General features: G+C 40.8%; 1 protein-coding gene across 2 annotated transcripts in view; it reads right to left on the reverse strand.

Annotated features, from left to right (window-relative positions):
- Positions 1-15,030, reverse strand: part of UGDH (UDP-glucose 6-dehydrogenase) — a 32,040-nt gene extending 17,010 nt beyond the window's left edge. The window contains exons 1-2 of one of the 2 annotated variants that reach the window (XM_013964591.2): positions 14,711-15,030; positions 6,324-6,492 (exon numbers count right to left, since the gene is read on the reverse strand). In XM_013964591.2, the coding sequence (XP_013820045.1) occupies positions 6,324-6,485 (162 nt within the window). In that variant the 5' untranslated portion in view covers positions 6,486-6,492; positions 14,711-15,030. The remainder of the gene's footprint in view (positions 1-6,323; positions 6,493-14,710) is intronic. The other variant, XM_018049379.1, reaches the window with a different exon arrangement.

Here is a 23,077-nt window from a genome sequence, read left to right on the forward strand (position 1 = left end):
GCCATCCAACCATCTCATCCTCTGTCATCCCCTTCTCCTCCTGCCTTCAATCTTTCTCAGCATCAGGGTCTATTCCAGTGAGTCAGTTCTTCACATCACGTGGCCAAAGTATTGGAGTTTCAGCTTCAGCATTAGTCTTTCCAATGAATATTCAGTACTGATCTCCTTTAGGATGGACTGATTGGCTCTCCTTGCAGTCCAAGGGACTCTCAAGAGATTTCTCCAACACCACAGTTCAAAAGCATCAATTCTTTGGCACTCAGCTTTCTTTGTAGTTCAACTCTCACATCCATACATGACTACTGAAAAAACCACAGCTTTGACCAGACAGACATTTGTTGGAAAAGTAATGTCTCTGCTTTTTAATAAGCTGTCTACGTTGGTCATAACTTTTCTTCCAAGGAGTAAGCGTCTTTTAATTTCATGGCTGCAGTCACCATCTGCAGTGATTTTGGAATCCAAAAAATAAAGTCTGACACTGTTTCCCCATCTATTTCCCATGAAGTGATGGGACCGGATGCCATGATCTTCGTTTTCTGAATGTTGAGCATTAAGCCAACTTGTTCACTCTCCTCTTTCACTTTCATCAAGAGGCTTTTTAGTTCCTCTTCACTTTCTGCTATAAGGGTGGTGTTATCTGCATATCTGAAGTTATTGATATTTCTGCCGGCAATCTTGATTCCAGCTTGTGCTTCTTCCAGCCCAGCGTTTCTCATGATGTACTCTGCATAGAAGTTAAATAAGCAGGGTGACAATATACAGCCTTGACGTACTCCTTTTCCTATTTGGAACCAGTCTGTTGTTCCATGTCCAGTTCTAACTGTTGCTTCCTGACCTGCATACAGATTTCTCAAGAGGCAGGTTAGGTGGTCTGGTATTCTCATCTCTTTCAGAATTCTCCACAGTTTATTGTGATCCACACAGTCAAAGGCTTTGGCATAGTCACTGGTCAGTGTAAAATCACAACTGGTAACAATACGTATAAGCTACTCAGTAAAGGAATTCATAAAACAGCATGAACTCTGGTTAAACTTGTCTCTGTTCTTCTTCTTTCACAGTTCTCCCTATTTGACATTTCAGCTAACATTCACACCTTCAATATGGCCAAGGAAACGTGTAGGAATAGTTTTACAACACAAAATAAAGAAATAAATTTTGTTCCATTTTGGAACAAAGGCCTAACATATATTTGAAAATAGATAATTGGGTCACATGGCTCATTTTCCTAATTTTTTCCCCCAATTTTTTTTTTAAATACACAATGCTATGGAAATGATCTATTTTCTTCTGATTTATAAATTCCTTCAGTAGATGTCTTTTAACAACTAATGTCTAAGAAATACACATGAAAATTATAAGCCTAAAGTCATTTACTTGCTAAGAGGAAAACCATTCTACTTGTTAAAACAAGAATCTTCTTGTTTACAAGAAGATTCCTTCTAGAATTTTAAAGTAGCAATGCCATGTTTTTAACCTCCAAAGTCAGCTGGGTTTTATTGAAAGACTCCATTTCTTTGCAAGCTACACTAACTAGTACAGAACTGAAATAGCTGCTTAGCTTATCATCATCTAATTTTCTGGAGTAGACATATTAAAAATGAGATTAAAAAAACTATGAAGACCAAATAATTACAACTTTACATAAAGCCAATACAATTATGGGCTGTTAGAGTTCTGAGAACTCAAACATTGTTTCGAATGGGCAGCCGTGCTAGATAGACTTTCAAATCTTTTAGATTCTATTTAAAGAGTTTTAAAGAAGAAAAATTTTATGAAATAAAAGCGTGAAACAACAAGAAAGACTTGATTTTTTTGGTAGGTTAGTGAGAAAAAACAAGTAAGACATGGAAAAAAATCATCTTAGATCTTAATTCTTTTTCTCTAAGTATATATCCCAATTGGATTCAATATCAGTGTAGAATACTATTGTGTTTTTTTGGAGGAATTTAACCTTTAATTTTTCAAAAAAAAAAAAGTATAACATGGCAAGGTGAGATCACGGATTCACTTCTTCTGTGGCTATTACTTTTATTTTGGGTATTTGGCTGTTATTTATTTTTAATTTAAGTATAGTTAATTTAAATAAATTTATTAATTTATTATTAATACTTAAATAAAAAATAAATAAATAAGTAAGTAATGCTCAAAATTCTCCAAGCCAGGCTTCAGCAATACATGAACTGTGAACTCCCTAATGTTCAAGCTGGTTTTAGAAAAGGCAGAGGAACCAGAGATCAAATTGCCAACATCCGCTGGATCATGGAAAAAGCAAGAGAGTTCCAGAAAACCATCTATTTCTGCTTTATTGACTATGCCAAAGCCTTTGACTGTGTGGATCACAATCAACTGTGGAAAATTCTGAAAGAGATGGGAATACCAGACCACCTAACCTGCCTCTTGAGAAATCTGTATGCAGGTCAGGAAGCAAAACAGTTAGAACTGGACATGGAACAACAGACTGGTTCCAAATAGGAAAAGGAGTACGTCAAGGCTGTATATTGTCACCCTACTTATTTAACTTATATGCAGAGTACATCATGAGAAATGCTGGACTGGAAGAAACACAAGCTGGAATCAAGATTGCCGGGAGAAATATCAATAACCTCAGATATGCAGATGACACCACCCTTATGGCAGAAAGTGAAGAGGAACTAAAAAGCCTCTTGATGAAAGTGAAAGAGGAGAGTGAAAAAGCTGGCTTAATGCTCAACATTCAGAAAACGAAGATCATGGCATCCGGTCCCATCACTTCATGGGAAATAGATGGGGAAACAGTGGAAACAGTGTCAGACTTAATTTTTTTGGATTCCAAAATCACTGCAGATGGTGACTGCAGCCATGAAATTAAAAGACGCTTACTCCTTGGAAGAAAAGTTATGACCAACCTAGATAGTATATTCAAAAGCAGAGACATTACTTTGCCAACTAAGGTCAGTCTAGTCAAGGCTATGGTTTTTCCTCTGGTCATGTATGGATGTGAGAGTTGGACTGTGAAGAAGGCTGAGAGCCGAAGAATTGACGCATTTGAACTGTGGTGTTGGAGAAGACTCTTGAGAGTCCCTTGGACTGCAAGGAGATTCACCCAGTCCATTCTGAAAGAGATCAACCCTGGGATTTCTTTGGGAGGAATGATGCTAAAGCTGAAGCTCCAGTACTTTGGTCACCTCATGCAAAGAGTTGACTCACTGGAAAAGACCCTGATACTGGGAGGGATTGGGGGCAGGAGGAGAAGGGGACGACCGAGGATGAGATGGCTGGATGGCATCACGGACTTGATGGATGTGAGTCTGAGTGAACTCCGGGAGATGGTGATGGACAGGGAGGCCTGGCGTGCTGCGATTCATGGGGTCGCAAAGAGTCGGACACAACTGAGCGACTGAACTGAACTGAATTTATAATATTGTGTTAGTTTCAGGTCTATATTATAGTAACTCAGTACTTTTGTAGATTATGGTCCATTACAGGTTGTTACAAGATGATGGGTTTAATTCCCTGTGCTATACAGGATAATTTTGTTGCTTATCTACTTCATATAGTTTATATCTGTTAATTCTATATCTCTAATTTGCCCCTCTTCCCGTCCCTCTCCCCTTTGGTAATCACAAGTTTTCTGTATCTGTGGAACATACTATATTTAATTTAAAGCACTGAAGTCTCAGGAAAAAGAGTTTCAAATTTCAGATAATAGAAATGGCACTGGTCTTCCATTGAGTCTCAAAGAGTTGGACACGACTTAGCAACTGAGCAACAACTGGGTTTCCCTGGTGGCTAAAGAATCTGCCTGCCAATGCAGGAAACATGGGTTCGAACCCTGGTCTGGAAACACCCCACCTGCCATGGAGTAACTAAGCCTATGCACCACAACTATTGAGCCTGTGCTCTAGAGCCTGGGAACCACAACTACTGAGTACTCATGCATCTCAACTAGAGAGGAGCCCTCGCTCGTCCCAACTAGAAAAACCCTGGCATCAACAGAGACCCAGCACAGTCAATAAAGAAATAAATCCAATTATTTTTTTAAAAAACAGTACTAATAATAAGAATCTAGGGAACATGCGTTCTGATCAACTAACGTTTTTGTTTTCTCGAAAAAAAAAAAATCTAAAGCCAATATATTATAGATAGCTTATACTTCTAGTTCGAGATAATCTTTTTTTTAAGTAAAAATTTTAGTGAAGTAAAAAAAAGTTTTAAACAGTACATATACTTTAGCACAGAAAAGTGCTCAGTTTTCAGAAGTGAACACACTTGTGTGATCACTATCCATATAAGAACTAGAAGAATATAAACAGGGGAGTTCCTTGGTGGTCTAGTGGTTAGGATTCTGGGTTTTTACTACTGTGGCCTGGGTTCAATCTCTGGTTGGGGAACTGAGATCCTACAAGCCTGGCTGGGTCAACAAAACAAAACCAAAAAACATTAAATCAAAGCCTGCAGTATGTCCTCTTCTAGTAACTACAACCCCTCAAACTACCATCATGCTGAATTCTACCACCAGGCCAGTATATCTATATTTGAACTTTATATAAATGGGATATATAGTATGGACTACCTTGTGTCCAATGACTTGTTACTTTTATAGAATTTAAACATATGCTTGCATGCAGGAGTAGTTTCATTGATTTTTCAACGTAGTATTTTATTATAAAATTAAACTATAATTTATGTATCCATTCTGTCGCTAATTAACACGTAGGGTGTTTCCCATTTGGGGTTATCAGGAATAACACTGTTAGTAATACTGTCTTTTGGTGCATATATGTGAGCTTTTCTGTTGCATATACGCCTTGAAGTGGAATTCCTAAGTCAGACTATGCATATTTTCAGTTTTAATAATTATCGCTGAAACATTTTACAAACTGGCTGTACCAATTTATGTTCTAATCAGCAGTGTATAAGCATTTCCTCGGTGGCTCAGTGGTAAAAAATCTGTCTGCAATGCAGGAGACGTGGGTTCGATACCTGGGTTGGGAAGATTCCCTGGAGAAGGAAATGGCAACCTACTCCAGGATTCTTGCTTGGGAAATCCCATGGACAGAGGAGCCTGGAAAGCTAGAGTCCATGGGGTCACAGAGAGTTTGACACAACTTAGCAACTAAACAACAGCAGTGCATAAAATTCCAATTGCCCTAAATCCTTGTCAACATTTGGCATTGTTAGCAGTCATAATTTTAGCCATTCTGTTACACTTTGTGTTTGAAAAATTATGCTGGCATAATAATTATGTAATAATCAATTCAGTAATCAACTGAATGACTGGATATAAATACCGTTCACAAGATTTCAGATGACTTCCAGCCCTTTTATGGATATCAGAATTATTGAACTATTAATCAAGTTATCTTTCCAAAATGCTTTTAAAAATTCCCACAAACCAAAGTAGTAGTAGTGTTATCTAACAGGGAAAGAAATGCCATCACACTGAGGTATTTAAAGAAGTATCACAGGAAGTTCATCTGGTAGAGGAAGAAAGGATAAAGCACAAACAGAAGCTACCACACAGAGGGCTTTAAAAAAATTCTAAGTCTGATTTAGATATTAACAAATCATGGATTTCTATTCATAGAACTATAAACAGCAGGAAGATTTATCTTACAGAGATTTCCCCTGCTAAAGACTGCTTAAAGACTACAGTTGATTAGTCTTATAAATTACAAAACTTTTCTGGAAAAAAAAAAGAATATATTGATGTTGGAGAAAAATGCTATCCTCAAAACTTTCAAATGTTTTTCTGTTGGGTTTCAAAAGGATAATATCATGAACTCTTTTTACTATGAAAACTTTTAAAAATGAAACCTTACTCAATAAAATAGAGACACATTTTCCTAACTATGAGTTCTCTAAATTAAAGAAATACTGAAATTCCAATTTAAACAAATTTGTGATACTGAACACTGAACATGAAAGACACCATTTATTCATTCAAGGTTTATCTGAGATAAATACAATAATCCAAAAATATAATAGGCTTACCTGAATCAATATTAGAAACAACCAGTTTTTTAATTTTTATTTTTACAGAATGCCACTTTTTAATTGCACTATTATAATATGGTAGCCATACTAACAGACAAAATTAGAAAATGGAGAAGAAAATTACTCATCATCTCACTCCACTAATACAATTATTAATATTCAGTAAACTTTTTTCTACACATTTTTCCTGGGCATATCTGACATAATTATAATGTTCATAATATGTATTTAGACTTTTCCATTTTATTCCTACAGTTACAGTCATAGAGTTTTACATCAAATTAAATTAGCAAAAAAAGTAAGAAAGCAAAGAGCATAAGAACAATGCATTGTTTAATATGATTTACCTCATAAATAGGAAGTGTAGGAGAGTTCCATGCATTGATTCTTGATTCATTGATATCAACAACCGTCACCCTGATTTCAGGGCACATGTGAGCAATGACACTACACGTGGGTCCACCAACGTAGCCTGCACCAATGCAGCAGATCTTCTTAATTTCAAACATGGCTGGACTAGAAGAGAAACAGTAAGACTATTGAGAACAGAAAATTTAAAGAAACCACATTGCACATTCATCACACTTTATAACAACTGTCAAGGTGACAGGTATAGGGAAAGATTTCCTACAATCAGACCCATTAAGAATTATGAAAACAGTGATTTTTTTAAAAAAGGTAATGGATGACCTAGCCTGTTCTCAGCTGTACCAGCACGAAACATGGAAAAAATTATAGTAACTGATATTACTGAAAAAGTGTGACAAAGATTATAATGACCTAATATTTAGAAAGTCAAAGAGCACAATAAAACCTTTGCTCTCTAACACAGTAGCATAACTTTGATTGCCAAGGGAAAATTCATAGGTGAATACACCCGTGCAATTCTTGCTTAACTAAATGTTGGTGTACAAAGGTCAGCTTTATGACAGGTTTAGACTAAAATGACAGATATTAAGATTAGTTCTAAGCCCAAAATTGACCTCTGAGATTATATTCCCTGCACAGTTTGGCTTCAGCAATTCTTTCTTAGGTACTGGACAAAGATCTTAAACTCTATTTCAATTTTAATCAGAAACTATAAAATAGTTAAAGGAAATTAATTTCTGTAGTTGGGCTTTAGTAGCTCAGTTCGTAAAGAATCAGTCTGCAGTTCAGGAGACCTGGGTTCGATCCTTAGATTGGGAAGATCTCCTGGAGAAGGAAATGGCAATCCACTCCAGTAATCTTGCTGGGAGAATCCCATAGCCAGAGGAATCTGGCGGGCCAGTGAATGGGATCACAAGAGTTGGACACGACTTAGCTACTTAAGACTAATTTCTGTAGTTAGCAAAGTTATTTCACAGATTTTGATGACTTTCCAAGTGAAGGTGAACTGATTCACACTAATCAAAATGACAAGGGACTGAGTTATACAAAAGAATGTCAATTTATTCAGTAATAAGAATAAAAATAATCAAACTGATCAAATTCTTAGAAATTTTGCCCTTGCCAAGGACCAAATCTAATCTCAGACACCATCTGATCTAACCCATTCATGGATTCCAAAGAGAAGGAAAATGGGAATTAGAGAGTTTAAGAACCTGTTAGTATATTCCTGCATGGATCAGAGAAGGTAATATGGAAGGCTCACCTAGATACAGTGCCTGGCAAGTATATCCCTACAGTGAAAAAAGGTACACAAAGCACGTAATTAAGATGATCCAATTCCCTCTGATATGAATTTGCACTAATCAAACAATGTTCTAATCTTCACTGGTTCTCTGGGTAAGCTTCCCTACTGGAAACAAATGGCCTGACAACCCATACAAGTATCCTGGTCTGTGCTAATAAACAAATAATCTGGTTTATAAATTGATCTTTTGGTTATGGTTACAAGATATCAGCTCCCAGAGTCTGATCTCTAATGACTCCCTTTTTCTTTTTTTGGCTGTGCAGCTTATGGGATCCTAGCTACATGACCAGGGATCAAACCCTAGCCCCCTGTAGAGGAAGCATAAAGTCCTAACCACTGGACCGCCAGGGAATTCCCTCTAATGACCTTTTAATAACTTAAGATGGAATTTCAGTAAAACAGTAAATATGTACAGAATTTGTAACCTAATGACTTTTGAAAGAGAGCAATATGCTTAGCAATATACCTACAAAGTAATATTTTAAATGTATTTTTATTTTGAATAGGTAATAATTCATATGAATCAAAAATTAAACCTGATGGGTTCCCTAATGGTCCTATGGTTAAGCACTTTCCCTGCAGTTGGTCTGGATTTAGTCCCTGGTCAGGGACCTAAGATTCCACAAGTCATTTGGGGCAGCCCCCCCCAAAAAAATCTGTGTAATAAGGTAAACAAAAGACTCACACCTACCCCATCCTTATCTACTTTGCTACCACAAGCAACCTTTGTTAGTATTCCAGGATACACCTTAAGAAAAACACTGAGCCTAGAAAAATAAACTTTTGGCCACCATGTGTCTTTCATTACTTCACCCTTCTATTTTTCAGTTCTGCCTGTTAATACTCTCCCAGCCTCAAGCGCCCTATAGACAAGGAAAATGTATGGGGAGCTATGACTGAGTTGGAATTGCTAAGTGGCTAAAGCGGAGGGGAGTGTCCTGAAAGTTCCCACCTGTGGGAGGGAGAGTTGGGCCTGGAGCAGGCTTACCAAAGATGTATCTCCAGCACTCACTGCTGCTATCCCCTCTACAGAAGAGACTCTGGGCATCTGGTTGCAGAAAAAGTGCCTCAACTTTCTTCAGGCTTATCCCCTTCTTCTCCTTCATGAAAAATTAACATTCCGAATTTACCAGTCTACTGTGTTGGCACAGCAGAGAATTTGGCCATAGAATAATATAGGTCCTGACCCTCAACTACTTAACAATTTATTTAGGGAATAATTCAACTGAAAAGCATTTATTAAAGACCCCATTATGTATCAGACACTATTGTTCTATGTACTATAGATACAACAATGAACAGGACAGACAAGAATTCCCACCTTTAGGTAGTTATATTTTAGTAGGAGAGCATGCAAACAAAACAATGGCAGTTGTGGTAAATTCCACATAAAGGAAATAAAGGAAAAGCTGAAAAAGAAACACTGTGGGGAATGGACTATTTTATTTAGGGTAAAGCAAGTCTCTCAGACTGGTTCCAAACAGGAAAAGGAGTACGTCAAGGCTGTATATTGTCACCCTGCTTATTTAACTTATATGCACAGTACATCAGGAGAAATGCTGGACTGGAAGAAACACAAGCTGGAATCAAGATTGCTGGGAGAAATATCAATAACCTCAGATATGCAGATGACACCACCCTTATGGCAGAAAGTGAAAAGGAACTAAAAAGCCTCTTGATGAAAGTGAAAGAGGAGAGTGAAAAAGTTGGCTTAAAGCTCAACATTCAGAAAACAAAGATCATGGCATCCGGTCCCATAACTTCATGGGAAATAGATGGGGAAACAGTGGAAACAGTGTCAGACTTTATTTTTGGGGGCTCCAAAATCACTGCAGATGGTGACTGCAGCCATGAAATTAAAAGACACTTACTCCTTGGAAGAAAAGTTATGACCAACCTAGACAGCATATTCAAAAGCAGAGACATTACTTTGCCAACTAAGGTCCGTCTAGTCAAGGCTATGGTTTTTCCTGTGGTCATGTACGGATGTGAGAGTTGGACTGTGAAGAAGGCTGAGTGCCAAAGAATTGATGCGTTTGAACTGTGGTGTTGGAGAAGACTCTTGAGAGTCCCTTGGACTGCAAGGAGATCCAATCAGTCCATTCTGAAGGAGATCAGTACTGGGATTTCTTTGGAAGGAATGACGCTAAAGCTGAAATTCCAGTACTTTGGCCACCTCATGCAAAGAGTTGACTCATTGGAAAAGACTCTGATGCTGGGAGGGATTGGGGGCAGGAGGAGAAGGGGATGACAGAGGATGAGATGACAGGATGGCATCACTGACTCGATGGACGTGAGTCTGAGTGAACTGGGAGGCCTGGCGTGCTGCGATTCATGGGGTTGCAAAGAGTCGGACACGACTGAGAGACTGAACTGAACTGAACTGAAGTCTCTCTGAGGTGACTTTTAAACTGACTTAAAGGATAAAATGGAATTAGTGGCACCCAGTTAACATGGTTCAATTATACAAGAGAGTATAACCAATTAAATGACAAAATAAGTGTTAAAGTCCAGAGGAATCAAAATAAGAAATCAACCTACATCAAGGGAAATGTAAGATCTAAGACTGGCCTAAAGAATGAATAGGATTAAAAAAAAAAATGAATGAATAGGATATAAAAAGGAAATATAAGCGGGGAGGGCATTTCAGATGATAGGAGGGAATAGATAAGGACTTACATACAGAAATGAGTCCAAAGAAGTGAGGCGATCTGCCTAGTTACAAGGAAAAAATAGTGGATGTTAAGTAGTGAGAGGCAATGTTATATGCCAGCCTGGATGGGAATGAGGTTTGGGGAGAATGGATACATGTATATGTATGACTGAGTCCCTTTGCGGTTCTGCTGAAACTACCACAACATTGTTAATCAGAGCTTCCCTAATAGCTCAGCTGGTAAAGAATCTACCTGCAATGCAGGAGACCCCGGTTAGATTCCTGGGTCGGGAAGATTCCCTGGAGAAGGGATAGTCTACCCACTCCAGTATTCTTGGGCTTCCCTGGTGGCTCAGATGGTAAAGAATCTGCCTGCAATGCAGGAGGCCTGGGTTCGATCCTTGGGTTGGGAAGATCCTCTGGAGGAGGGCATGGCAACCCACTTTAGTATTCTTGCCTGAGGAATCCCCATGGATGGAGGAGCCTGACGGGCTACAGTCCATGAGGTCACAGAGTCAGACACGACTGAGCAACTAAGTACACACACCCCAATACAAAATAAAAGTTTTGTTTTTTACAAAATAATTTTATTTATTTATTTTGCTGTGCTGGGTCTTAGTTGCTGCTCAGGCTTTTCTCTAGTTGAGTGGGGGCTACTCTGTAGTTGCAGTGTATGAGCTTCTCATTGCAGTGGCTTCTCTTGCTCTGGAGCACCGGTTCAAGGAGCTCAGGCTTCAACAGTTGCAGCTCCCAGGCTCCAGAGCACAGGATCAATTCACTATTAGTTGCTCCTCAGCATGTGGGATCCTCCCAGACCAGGGACTGAACTCATGTCTCTTGCATGGGCAGGTGGATTCTTTACCACTGAGCCACCAGGGAAGGTCCCAAAAGTTTAAAATTATGAAAAAAAAAAAAAAAAGTATTAACAGGTAATAATTGTCTCCTAGAGTGGAAATGAATTGGAAGTGGGTCTCAAATGCCTTTTTCAGGATGGTATGACCATAAAAATCCATGAGGCTATAATTTAATAACTTAAGGAAACAGCTGAAAGTAACCATAACAATCAAAGGCATTAATGTTTCTAAAACCTAACAAGCTCCATTGAAGAAAAAGAAGAGGGAATGATCAGCTTGGAGCCTGGAAAAGGAACATTAAGAAGAAGAATGACATTTATTTCAGAGCTATCTAGAGTGACACAGAATCTGGAAGTCAGAAGTGTTCTGGGTTCAGAACAGTGAGGCAAGAAAAGGCTTTCCCAATGCTTGGATGGCAAATTACCCCCCAAATTCTTGGCTCTGATTCCACTCTGCCTTATGAGTTCAGATTGCCAGAAATTAAAATGCTAGAAAGGGATGGCCTGGGTTTGAGACATCAGTATTCCAGGCACTAGAATAAAACTTCCCTACTGTATTACCAAGGTTCCATCCTAGTATATCCATCAGTCTCTTATGAGCTTAGGCATTGAAAGTTAACACCTAAAACCTCATTAACCATGGGTCTGTGGGAGAAAAAAAAAAAATCAACCTTCCAGATCTGTAAGGCTGAAGGTCAGGTCGTGAACTGTGACAAATCTGAAGGACTACCACAGACAGCAACACCCTTACTAGATAGGTGGCCTCTCTAATCAAAACCAAGATATGTGGAATACCTAAAAAGTGAAATCTCAAAGGACTTTTGAAAGAGAGGATTTTATGATGTTATCACTTAACCCATAGTCAAGAGGTTGTAAGGGCAGCCTATGCCCTCAATCTCAACCAGAACAGGTTCTGTTAACATTCTTACAATAAACATGCGTTGAATATCTACATGATGAACTCTTAGGTTCAGGAGTTTAATAAGGTGGTCCCAGGCTAACATTTCTCTGCTGCTCTTCACCCAAGCACCTAGAATAGGCTCTCAATAAATATCAATTGGATAAGTAAGTCTTATTAAGGGTCTTTTTGAGATGAAAACTGTTACTTGAGTATTTTTAGCTTAGAAGGCTTATCACAGTATTTTTGCAGATTGTCCAAAATCCTATCATCCTTTCTGTTAAGGTAGAACTGTAGCATGTCTTCTCAGAGCTACTTCTTTAAAAACAAACAAAAAAAGATTATGGCTGTGCTGGGTCTTCAGTGCTGCTTGCAGGCTTGTTCCAATTGTGGCGGCTGGTGAGGTGCGGGGGGCTACTCTTTGTTGCAGTGCAAGGGCTTCTCATTGCAGTAGTTTCTCTTGTTGCACAGGACAAGCTCTAGACGTACGAGCTTCATTACTTGTGACACACAGGCTCAGTAGCTGCAGCTCCTAGGCTCTAGAGCACTGGCTCAGGAGTTGTGGCTCACCAGCTTAGTTGCTCCTTGGCATGTGGGACCTTCCTGAACCAGGGATTGAACCTGTGTTCCCTGCATTGGCAGGTGACTCTTTACCACTGAGCCACCAGGGAAGCCCCCAGAGTTACTTCTTATCCACCTTGGTTGCCAGGCCATATTCAGCTTGCCTTTCATATAAGCAGCTAGGGTAAACTGTTGATGGCAGGTGGGCCTGTATAGGACTGCATGTGTTTTGGGGGTGTCCTTGTGTTGCTATTTCATATGGGTCGCAGATGACAATGGGTAAATTACTGAAGAAGCCCAATGTACCATCTGTGCAAGTCCACTTGGAAGTTTCAACAAAGCTTCAATAAGCTTTAATATGGAGCTTGATACAGTGTTAGTGATGTACTTTGCCTGACACAGATATCTTCTGGTACCACTTTAAATTTCTACTTTTATATACCTTCTGATCCTCTACTGTGCTGTCCGGGAAATGGTAATATTTGCTTACGAATAAGTCAGTTTGAAATGACTTTTTATCCCGTGTTTTGGGAAAGTCACAGCAATCCAAGCTGTCCCAAAACTATTTTTCTTTAAAAATTTTACAAATTCAGATCAATATTTCAACCTACAAGCTCTGGCTAACAAACAGCGAACCTCCTATTACAATCTAAGGTGAATATAATCCCTCCATCTCCACCTCTCTTCAGTGTACTCTATAACTACCCAGTATAATGGGCTTCCCTGGTGGCTAAGTGGTAAAGAATCCGCCTGCCAGTGCAGGAGATGCAGGTTCAGTCCCTGGGTCAGGAAGATCCCCTGGAGAAGGAAATTGTAACCCACACCCACATTTCTTGCCTGGGAAATGCCATGGACAGAGAAGCCTGGCAGGCTACAGTCCATGGGGTTGCAAAAAAGTCGGATGCAGTTTAGTGACTAAACAACCACAAAGCTAAGGCAATGGATGTCACATTAACTTCACACATCATTTTAGACATTTCAGAAATTAAATACTAACAAATGCCTGACCTGGGAAAAATATTCAATCAATGAATAAGACTGTTAACTTTATATCTAAAGGATTTCATGTAAAGCTGTGGAAACAAGAAGAGAAGATGGAGTATGATTATTGGGTGCAGATTTCCTATTAAAGGAGTACAGCAACAGGAGAAGAAATGAGACCCTTTAAATCAGGGTTGTCTATCCCTTACCTTAAACTAGATGCTAGGCACTACCAAGCACATCTCAGAGCACACAGTAACCTCTTTCATTTCCAGAACCACCCTCCTACCCACCAAGAAACAGACCAGACTACAGTTGTCCATTTCTCAGGGGATTTGAAGAAACTCACAGACTCCCTGTGTCTTTGAGGGCAGTCAGTGAACAGTTACTCCTCTGTATATCCCTGAAAAGTTCCCTATCAGTGAATCCTTCTTTTCTATATACCAGAATTCTCGACCCTACTCAATTATGTTCCTATATATAAGAAGGTATAATTTGTCAAGGCCTCACACAAATACGATCTACTGAAACACTCAAGAAAGGCCTTTCTTTACATGAAATAAAGCCATTATATGGTGTGGCAGCCAACAATGCATTTCAGGACAGCTATATAGATTTTAGGACTTCGCCTTCAAAAAGGCTCTGTGGTTCATTTTCTTGTCAGTTTCTTAAGAAGGGCGGTCAGTGAAGGGAGAAAAGCAGCAGCACTCCATGTGAGCAATTCTAAACACAAAAGACTTTGATTCAGAGGCCAAAATGGGGTCCCTAAGCAAAGGACCACTTCCTCCGGTGATGTTCGGTTTTCAGAGGCGCCAGGGAAATCTCACTTAAGTCGCAAAGTGGGAGAAAGCAGAAAAGAGAAGCGGTTGGAAGACTCGCCGAGTCTTGAATTAAAAGCCTAAGCTATCCCTCTTCCAAGGCAGCAGATCCAAAAGACGATTCCCGCCCAGAGCCCAGAAGAGGAGATGGAGAGTCGTGACACTGGAAAGCCTGGGACCGCGCGCAGCGAGCGACTGGAAGCAGCGCGCACACGCCGCCCGGCTCCTTTCACATCCCGGCGGGATCCGGGAGCACCCCACTGGGCGGCGGGGCCAGCCCGAGAAAGGCGCTTACCCACTTCCAGGCACGGAGCGCTGCAACCGCTTCTATCCCCCCGGCTCGGACAGCTCCTCGCTCTGGGCCGCGCAGCCGCAGCTTCAGCACTCGCGCCCTGCTCCGTCTGATCTTCCCTCACCGCACACCCTTCTCGGGCTGCCAGGGGCCACACCCTGAGTCCCGGGCCCGAGCCCGTATTTAAAGGTTTCCACCCGAGAAGGCGGAGGATTCATTCCCTGGGAGCCAAGCCCTCCCGGACTCTGCCCTCAGTTGCATCCCTGCTCCCCCTCCCGCCAAGCTAGGCCAGGGCCCTCCCCAATTTCCTGCGGGGCCCAGGGGCGGGGATACGGGGGCGTGGCTAGTCGCGGCTGGGAGGGGGACAGACCCCGCCCCTTGCCGAAGCTGAGCAAATCCGCTCCGTCCAGCTCAGCGGCCCCGCCCCTGCCGAGAGCCGCGCTGGGCGGGGCTGCGTGCGCTGCGGGTCCACCAAGGCCCAAGCGGCTAGATCCTGGGGAGCGAGTAGATCAGGTACTAGTTCCCCTGTAGTCTGAAGTCTTCTCTTGCCATCTGGCCCCCGGTTCCTTCCACGTGTCCCCATCCTGTCTGACAGCGCTGAGGTGGTGCCGCGTGCGTGCCAGGTCAGCCATACTTTGGGGCTGAGGCCTAAGGGGACCGGAAGGTCCAGGCCCCCTTTCCGGTCTCCCCGCAGGCTGGAGGGCCTGCCTTGTCTTCCGGCTCCCCTAGACCCTGTGGATCAGGCGTGGCCAGCAGCTTCCTCCAGTCCCACGTCCTCCAGGCTCGTGGATCCTTCGTACCCTGCGGGCCCGAGTCCGAGGGTTTAGTCAGTTTACATAGACCCGCCGCTTCTGGGAAGGAGTCACGCCAGATGGATGCTGAGTCCATCATGACTGGACCAGTTAGTGATCCCCACCCTGATCCCGGAGTAGAGAAGCGAGACAGCCATGCCCTCCAGGCAGATTTTCCAGATACTCCTGCCAAGTTTGAGATTTGAGACGTCTGTGCACGATAGGTAGCAGAGAGCATGCAAGATCTAAGTGCCGCGTATGAGGAAGAGTGAAATTAACGTATGGAGCCGCCCACTTTTAATGAGAGCAGTTCTATTCCAGTTTCCCCACTCCAAGGTCATCTTAAACCTCAAATTTAAAGAGGTGGGGGAAGCAGTCATGACTTTTTCTTTCCTCTGGTTAAATAAAGAATTACGTCACATGGATGGACCTAGAGATTATCGTTCTAAGTGAAGTCAGCTAAAGATAACTATATCACGTCTTACATGTGGAATCTTTTTTTAAAAAATGATACAAAGGAACTTTACAAAATACAAATAGACTCACAGACATAGAAAACAAACTTATGGTTACCAAAGGGGAAAGGGGAAGGAGGGACATATTAAGAGTTTGGGATTAACATATACACACAACTATATGTAAAATAGATAATCAGGGACTTCCCTGGCGATCTGTGGTGGACTCCCTGCGCTTCCACTGCACAGGGTGCTGATTGGATTCCCTTTGGGTAACCACCGGTATACCGCTGAGTAGGGCCAAAAAAAGAAAAAGATAACCAAAAAGGATCTCGTATATAGCACAGGAAACTATACTTGATATCTTGTAATAACCTGTAATGGAAAAGAATCTGAAAAAAGAAAAATATATATATATATAACTGAATCACTTTGCTGTACACCTGAAACTAACACAACATTGTAAATCAATTATATAAATAAAAATGAATTATATAAATTTTTTAAAAAATTATTCAGGTAATATTGAAATCAAAGACCATCTGAAACATGTCGAGGAAAGTGGATAGTTTATAAAGGCATGTTAAAATACCATGTAGATAGATGACAGATTTCTGATATGAGCATGATGTGCACTTGAAACAAGCTGTTGAATTGTTTGCTGTGAATTCTAGAAAAAGTGATAGCATATGTAGGCGTTGTACATTCTATATGCTTAAATTGATTCATTCAGCAAAGATTTAGTGCCTGTTGTGTTAGACATTATCCTAGAGACCAAAAATAGATCAAAATCCAATTCTTTCTTCCAAAACTCACAAGCTGTGGGGGAGACAAATAAACAGTAATTTCAATGCATTTAATAGAAGTATCTTTTTTTTTTTTTTTTGGTCTTTTGGCCATGACACACTACACTGCATGTGGCATCTTAGTTCCCAGACAAGGGATTGAACCCACACCTTCTACATTGGGAGCACGCAGTCTAAACCACAAGACCACCAAGTCAGTCCCAAAGGTTTTTTTTTAACCTGGTGCGTACAGATTTGTTTACTGTTACAGTCGGCTTTCTAATAAAAAACCACTATTCTAGTCCCTTTATTTTGAATTCAACATTTTTCTACCTATTATTCATTTCACATTGTTAGTATTTTGATAACGATCATAATCTTTAAAAAGCTCAATAGAATCTTAGAAACAAAATCAAACTATATTAGCTAAAACGGGCCTTTAGATATAGGACAACAGTTCTCAAAATGTGCTGATTATTTCTGAGAACGTTTCAAGGGATCCAGAAGGTAAAAAACATGTTTATGATAATACTAATATGTCCCTTTCTTTTTTCACTCATTCTGTCAGAAGGATATGGTAGAATTTTTCAGAGGCTATATGACATGTGATATTATAACAGGTCAGTGTGTGTTAGTCGCTCAGCCATGTCCAACTCTTTGCAACCCCATGAACTATATAGCCCACTAGGTTCTTCTGTCCATAGGATTCTCCAGGCAAGGACACTGGATTGAGTAGCCATTTCATTCTCCAAGGGATCTTCCCAACCCAGGGATCGAACCCTGGTCTCCCTCAGATTCTTTACATCTGAGCCACCAGGGAAGCCCCTATAACACATCAGTGCAGATATTATAGGTTTACAAAAATGTAAAGCAATGCCAATCTTCTAATTTTTTATTTAGAAGTAATTTAATAAAAATACATTATGTTGACATGTAATGGACTTACAGCTTTCCTTGTAGCTCACTTGGTAAGGAATCTGCCTGCAATGCAGGAGACCTGGGTTTGATTCCTGGATTGGGAAGATCCCCTGGAGAAGGAAATGGCAACCCACTCCAGTATTCTTGCCTGGAGAATCTCATGGAGGGAGGAGCCTGGCAGGCTTCAGTTCCTGGGGTCACACAGAGTCGGTGAGCAAATAAACCACCACCAATGGGCTTATTATTGCTAAGTTTAAGGAGTTGATGTATTGCTTTGTGATTTATCAATTTTCATTTCTAATAGGGTCAATACAAACAGCTATAATAAGCATGAAAAAGCTTTTTGGGGTCTTCAAGTTTTAAATGTATAAAGGAGTCCTGAGAACAAAAAGTTTGAGAACTGCATGTGGTAGGGCAATTATTTTCAGATTATGTATCATGGAGCTCTGAGTTTCCCTGGTGGTGTGTCAGAGTCTATGAGAAAGAAAATGAGTGGGAGGTTAAAGCTGACAGAGCACTGTGTCTCCGACTTCCTCCTCCGTATCAGAGCAGTTCTACTTTTATCTGTCAATCTGCTTCATATTATCAAAATTTCATGTAGGATTTCAATTTACAAACAGGTTCCTCCTAAAATTTAAAAAGCGCTTGATATTTCCTCCAAGTGTTTACTACGTGATAAAATTGTGCTAGTCATTAGGAATAGAATTGTGAGTAAAGAATAGTACATTCCCAGCCTTCATATATTTTACTCTCTGTGGGGAAACATCAGTAACACAGATGCATGTAAAATAACTTTATTAAGGAAGATATATATAGTCTTGTGGGAATACACAATAGAAGCATCTAGCACAGCAGGTCAGGGATGCTTTATTTTTGGCTGTGCTGGGTCTTTGCCACTGCTCAGGCTTTCCTCTAGCTGTGGCGAGCAGGGGCTATGCTCTGGTTGCAGTGAGCAGACTTACTGCAGTGGCTTTTCTTGTTGCCAAGAACAGGTTCTAGGGTCCCGTAGTTGTGGCACATGGCCTCAGCAGTTGCAGCTCCTGGGCTCTAGAGCACAGGCTCAATAGTCGTGGCACATGGGCTCAGCTGCTCCGAGGCATGTGGGATCTTCCCAGGACCGGGGACTGAACCCGTGTCTCCTGCATTGGCAGGCAGATTCTTTACCACTGAGCCACCCGGGAAGCTCCTTCCTCAAGTTTTGAAAATTAAGCTCCTAAAGGAAATATAGCATTAACAGGGGGAAACAAAGAGGGTGGCTTGGAGGAATAAAAAGGATGAATTCAGAGCTAATGACAGCCATCAAGAATTAGAAGCAGTATGTCCAGTGTAGTAACCCAAGAGATTTAGAGCAATGAACAGATTCAAGAGATGATCAGGACTTCCCTGGTGGTCCAGCGGTTCAGAATCCGCCTACCAATATAGAGGACAGGTTTGATCCCTGATCCTGGAAGATCCTATAGCCACAGGGCAACTAAACCCAAGCACCACAACTACTGACCCCAAGTGCTGCAACTATGGAAGCCAATGTGCCCTAGAGCCTATGCTCTGCAACAGGAGAAAGCCTGCACACAGCAGTGAAGACCCAGTGCAGGCAAAAATGAATAAATAATCATGTTTTTTAAAAGAGAGCGAGATTATACAGAGTGAAGCAAGCCAGAAAGAAAAACACAATACAGTATACTAATGCATATATATGGGATTTAGCAAGATGGTAACCATAACCCTGTATGCGAGACAGCAAAAGACACAGATGTATAGAACAGTCTTTTGGACTCTGGGAGAGGGTGAGGGTGGGATGATTTGGGAGAATGGCATTTAAACATGTATAATATCATATATGAAACGAACAGCCAGTCCAGGTTCGATGCATGATACTGGATGCTTGGGGCTGGTGCACTGAGACGACCCAGAGGGATGGTACAGGGAGGGAGAGGGGGGTTTCAGGATGGGGAACACGTGTATACCTGTGGCGGATACATGTTGATGTATGGCAAAACCAATACAATATTGTAATTAACCTCCAATTAAAATAAATAAATTTATATTTAAATTAAAAAAAGAGCAAGATGATCAGGGAATAAAAGCATGATGATTTTAGTAATATCCTCCCCCTCCTCTCATCTCACACCAAGGGTGACACTATCTTGGCTTTGACAGTAAAGGTTAGTTATGCCTTGCACAGATATATTTAAGGGAATAAATTTCTGGCTCAACTTTCACAGGTACTCTTTCTCAAAATTGATATGTCCAAGAATAGTGCATTTTACAAAAGAAAGACTTACCTTTTATCCAAACAAACCCTTACTATGATCCATTCACCAGGGGTAAAATTCTGGACGCCAAACAAAGGGATAAAGTGAATTCTGGTTTGGGGAAAGTCCCTTATACTCATTAATCAAGACACTTCAAATCTGTCTTTCCTCATTTTATATTTATTTTTGTTAAGGGTGAAGGTCAGAGGTAGAAACAGGACATTTTGGACACGTTCTGAATTTAAAAAGATGCCATTTAAATTAATGAGTTGGAATACTTTTAAAGCAATTTAAATATTTTGTAGGACTATAAAAATGGCAAAGAGTAGTGGATAAAATTGACATGGATAGAATTTAAAAGATTTATTCATTAAACTAGTTAAACTTGTTATATCAAATCTTGGAGAAGGCAATGGCACCTCACTCCAGTACTCTTGCCTGGAAAATCCCATGGATGGAGGAGCCTGATAGGCTGCAGTCCATGGGGTCGCTAAGAGTTGGACACGACTGAGCGACTTCACTTTCACTTTTCACTTTCATCATTGGAGAAGGAAATGGCAACCCACTCCAGTGTTCTTGCCTGGAGAATCCCAGGGACAGGGGAGCCTGGTGGGGTGCTGTCTATGGGGTCACACAGAGTCGGACACGACTGAAGTGACTTAGCATATCAAATCTTACAATACTTTTTCCACTTGGAGGTTTCATCTTCAGTTCAGTTCAGTTCAGTCGCTCAGTCATGTCCGACTCTGTGACCCCATGAATCACAGCACGCCAGGCCTCCCTGTCCATCACCAACGCCTGGAGTTCACTCAGACTCACATCCATCGAGTCAGTGATGATGTTTAATACTTTTATTAACAAAACTATACACACATATCTAAAAACATATTAAATGCCAACTTTAAATGGTTTAAGCATTGACTAAAGTCTGAGCCGTTCTTGAAAATTTCCAGGGTGATTCAGTTCAGTTCAGTTCAGTTCAGCCACTCAGTCATGTCCAACTCTTTTCGACCCCATGGATTACAGCATGCCAGGCTTCCCTGTCCATCACCGACTCCCGGAATTTGCTTAAACTCATGCCCATCATGTCGGTGATCCATCCAACCATCTCATCCTCTGTCGTCCCCTTCTCCTGCCTTCAATCTTTCCCAGCATCAGGGTCTTTTCAAATGAGTCAGTTCTTCGCATCAAGTAGCCAAAGTATTGGAGTTTCAGCTTCAGCATCAGTCCTTCCAATGAATATTCAGCACTGATTTCCTTCAGGGTTGACTGGTGTGAGCTCTTTGCAGTCCAAGGGACTCTCAAGAGTCTTCTCCAACACCACAGTTCAAAAGCATCAATTCTTTGGCGCTCAGCTTTCTTTACGGTCCAACTCGCACATCCATACATGACTACTGGAAAAACCATAGCCTTGGCTAGATGGACCTTTGTTGGCCAAGTAATGTCTCTGTTTTTTAATATGCTATCTAGGTTGGTCATAACTTTTCTTCCAAGGAGCAAGCATCTTTTAATTTCATGACTGCAGTTACCATCTGCAGTGATTTTGGAGCCCAAGAAAATAAAGTCTGACACTATTTCCACTGTTTCCCCATCTATTTGCCATGAAGTGATGGGACTGGACGCCATGATCTTCGTTTTTTAAATGTTGAGTTTTAAGCCAGCTTTTTTTCTCTCCTCTTTCAATTTCATCAAGAAGCTCTTTAATTCCTCTTCACTTTCTGCCATAAGGGTGATGTCATCTGCATATCTGAGGTTATTGATATTTTTCCTGGCCATATTGATTCCAGCTTATGCTTCATTCAGCCCCAGCATTTCTCATGGTGAACTCTGCATATGTTAAATACGCAAGGTGACAATATACAGTCTTGATGTACTCCTTTCCCAGTTTGGAACCAGTCCTTTGTTCCATGTCCAGTTCTAACTGTTGCTTCTTGACCTCTATACAGATTTCTCAGGAGGCAGGTAATGTGGTCTGGTATTCCCATCTCTTTAAGAATTTTCCAGTTTGTTGTGATCCACACAGTCAAAGGCTTTGGTGTAGTCAATGAAGCAGATGTTTTTCTGCAACTCTGTTGCTTTCTCTATGATCCAGCAGACATTGGCAGGATGTTGATCTCTGGTCCATCTGCCTTTTCTAAATCCAGCTTAAACATCTGGAAGTTCTCGGTTCACATACTGTTGAAGCCTCACTTGGGAGAATTTTGAGCATTACTTTGCTAGTGTGTGAGATGAGTACACTTGTGTGGTAGTTCGAACATTCTTTGGCATTGCCTTTCTATAGGATTGGAATGAAAACTGACCTTTCCAGTCCTGTGGCCACTGCTGAGTTTTCCAAATTTGCTGGCAGATTGAGTGCAGCACTTTTACAGCATCATCTCTTAGGATTTCAAATAACTCAACTGAAATTCCATCACCTCCACTAGCTTTGTTCCCAGTGATGCTTCCTAAGTCCCACTTGACTTCACATTCCAAGGTGTTTAATCACACTGATTCTGGCATGAAGAACAGCAGCTGGGCTTGCAGGTATCTGAATGCTTTGAGGCTATCAAGTTTTGTCTGCAAGTCTCACAGTCTCTTGTAGTTTCTGCATTATAATCTTGCTGTTACTTGTGGCTTTACTGAACAACTGTATTAAAATAAATGAAGGTAGTTGTAGAGATTCTGTTTGGTTTGCTCACACATGGAGCCACATTTGGGTGAAAGATACAAATCAAGGTTTAGATCCCCTTCTACCTCCTTGTGTATTTCAGCAAAATACAGAAAAAAATAATTAAAATGACATCAGTAGTACAGTTTCTGAAGTGGGAGGGACACATATGAACCTATGTTAAGAAAGAGCATCAAGATTGCTTTGCATTGACTTCTAAAAGGAAAAAAAAATTTAGAATAGTATGCCACTTTTCAAAATTCTCTTACGAACATACAAGTAATAAGGTTTAAAATTATAGGTCTAGGATTTGCTCATGGAGTGGATGGCTGCAGGTGTGTAGAAAATGAGATAACTAGAGGATTTTAGAGGACTGAGTATTGAAAGGGTTGTCTTCTTGGATACTGATACCAGAATCACCATAGAAGAATGCTGAAAAGATAGGCAGAAAGTCCGGTGCTAAAATCTTCAAGGAGTGCGGAGTAATCCAGAAGTCTATAAATAACTGTGAAAGCCAGGGTA

The sequence above is a fragment of the Capra hircus genome, chromosome 6 (assembly GCF_001704415.2).
Source record: "Capra hircus breed San Clemente chromosome 6, ASM170441v1, whole genome shotgun sequence".
Lineage (NCBI taxonomy): Eukaryota > Metazoa > Chordata > Mammalia > Artiodactyla > Bovidae > Capra > Capra hircus.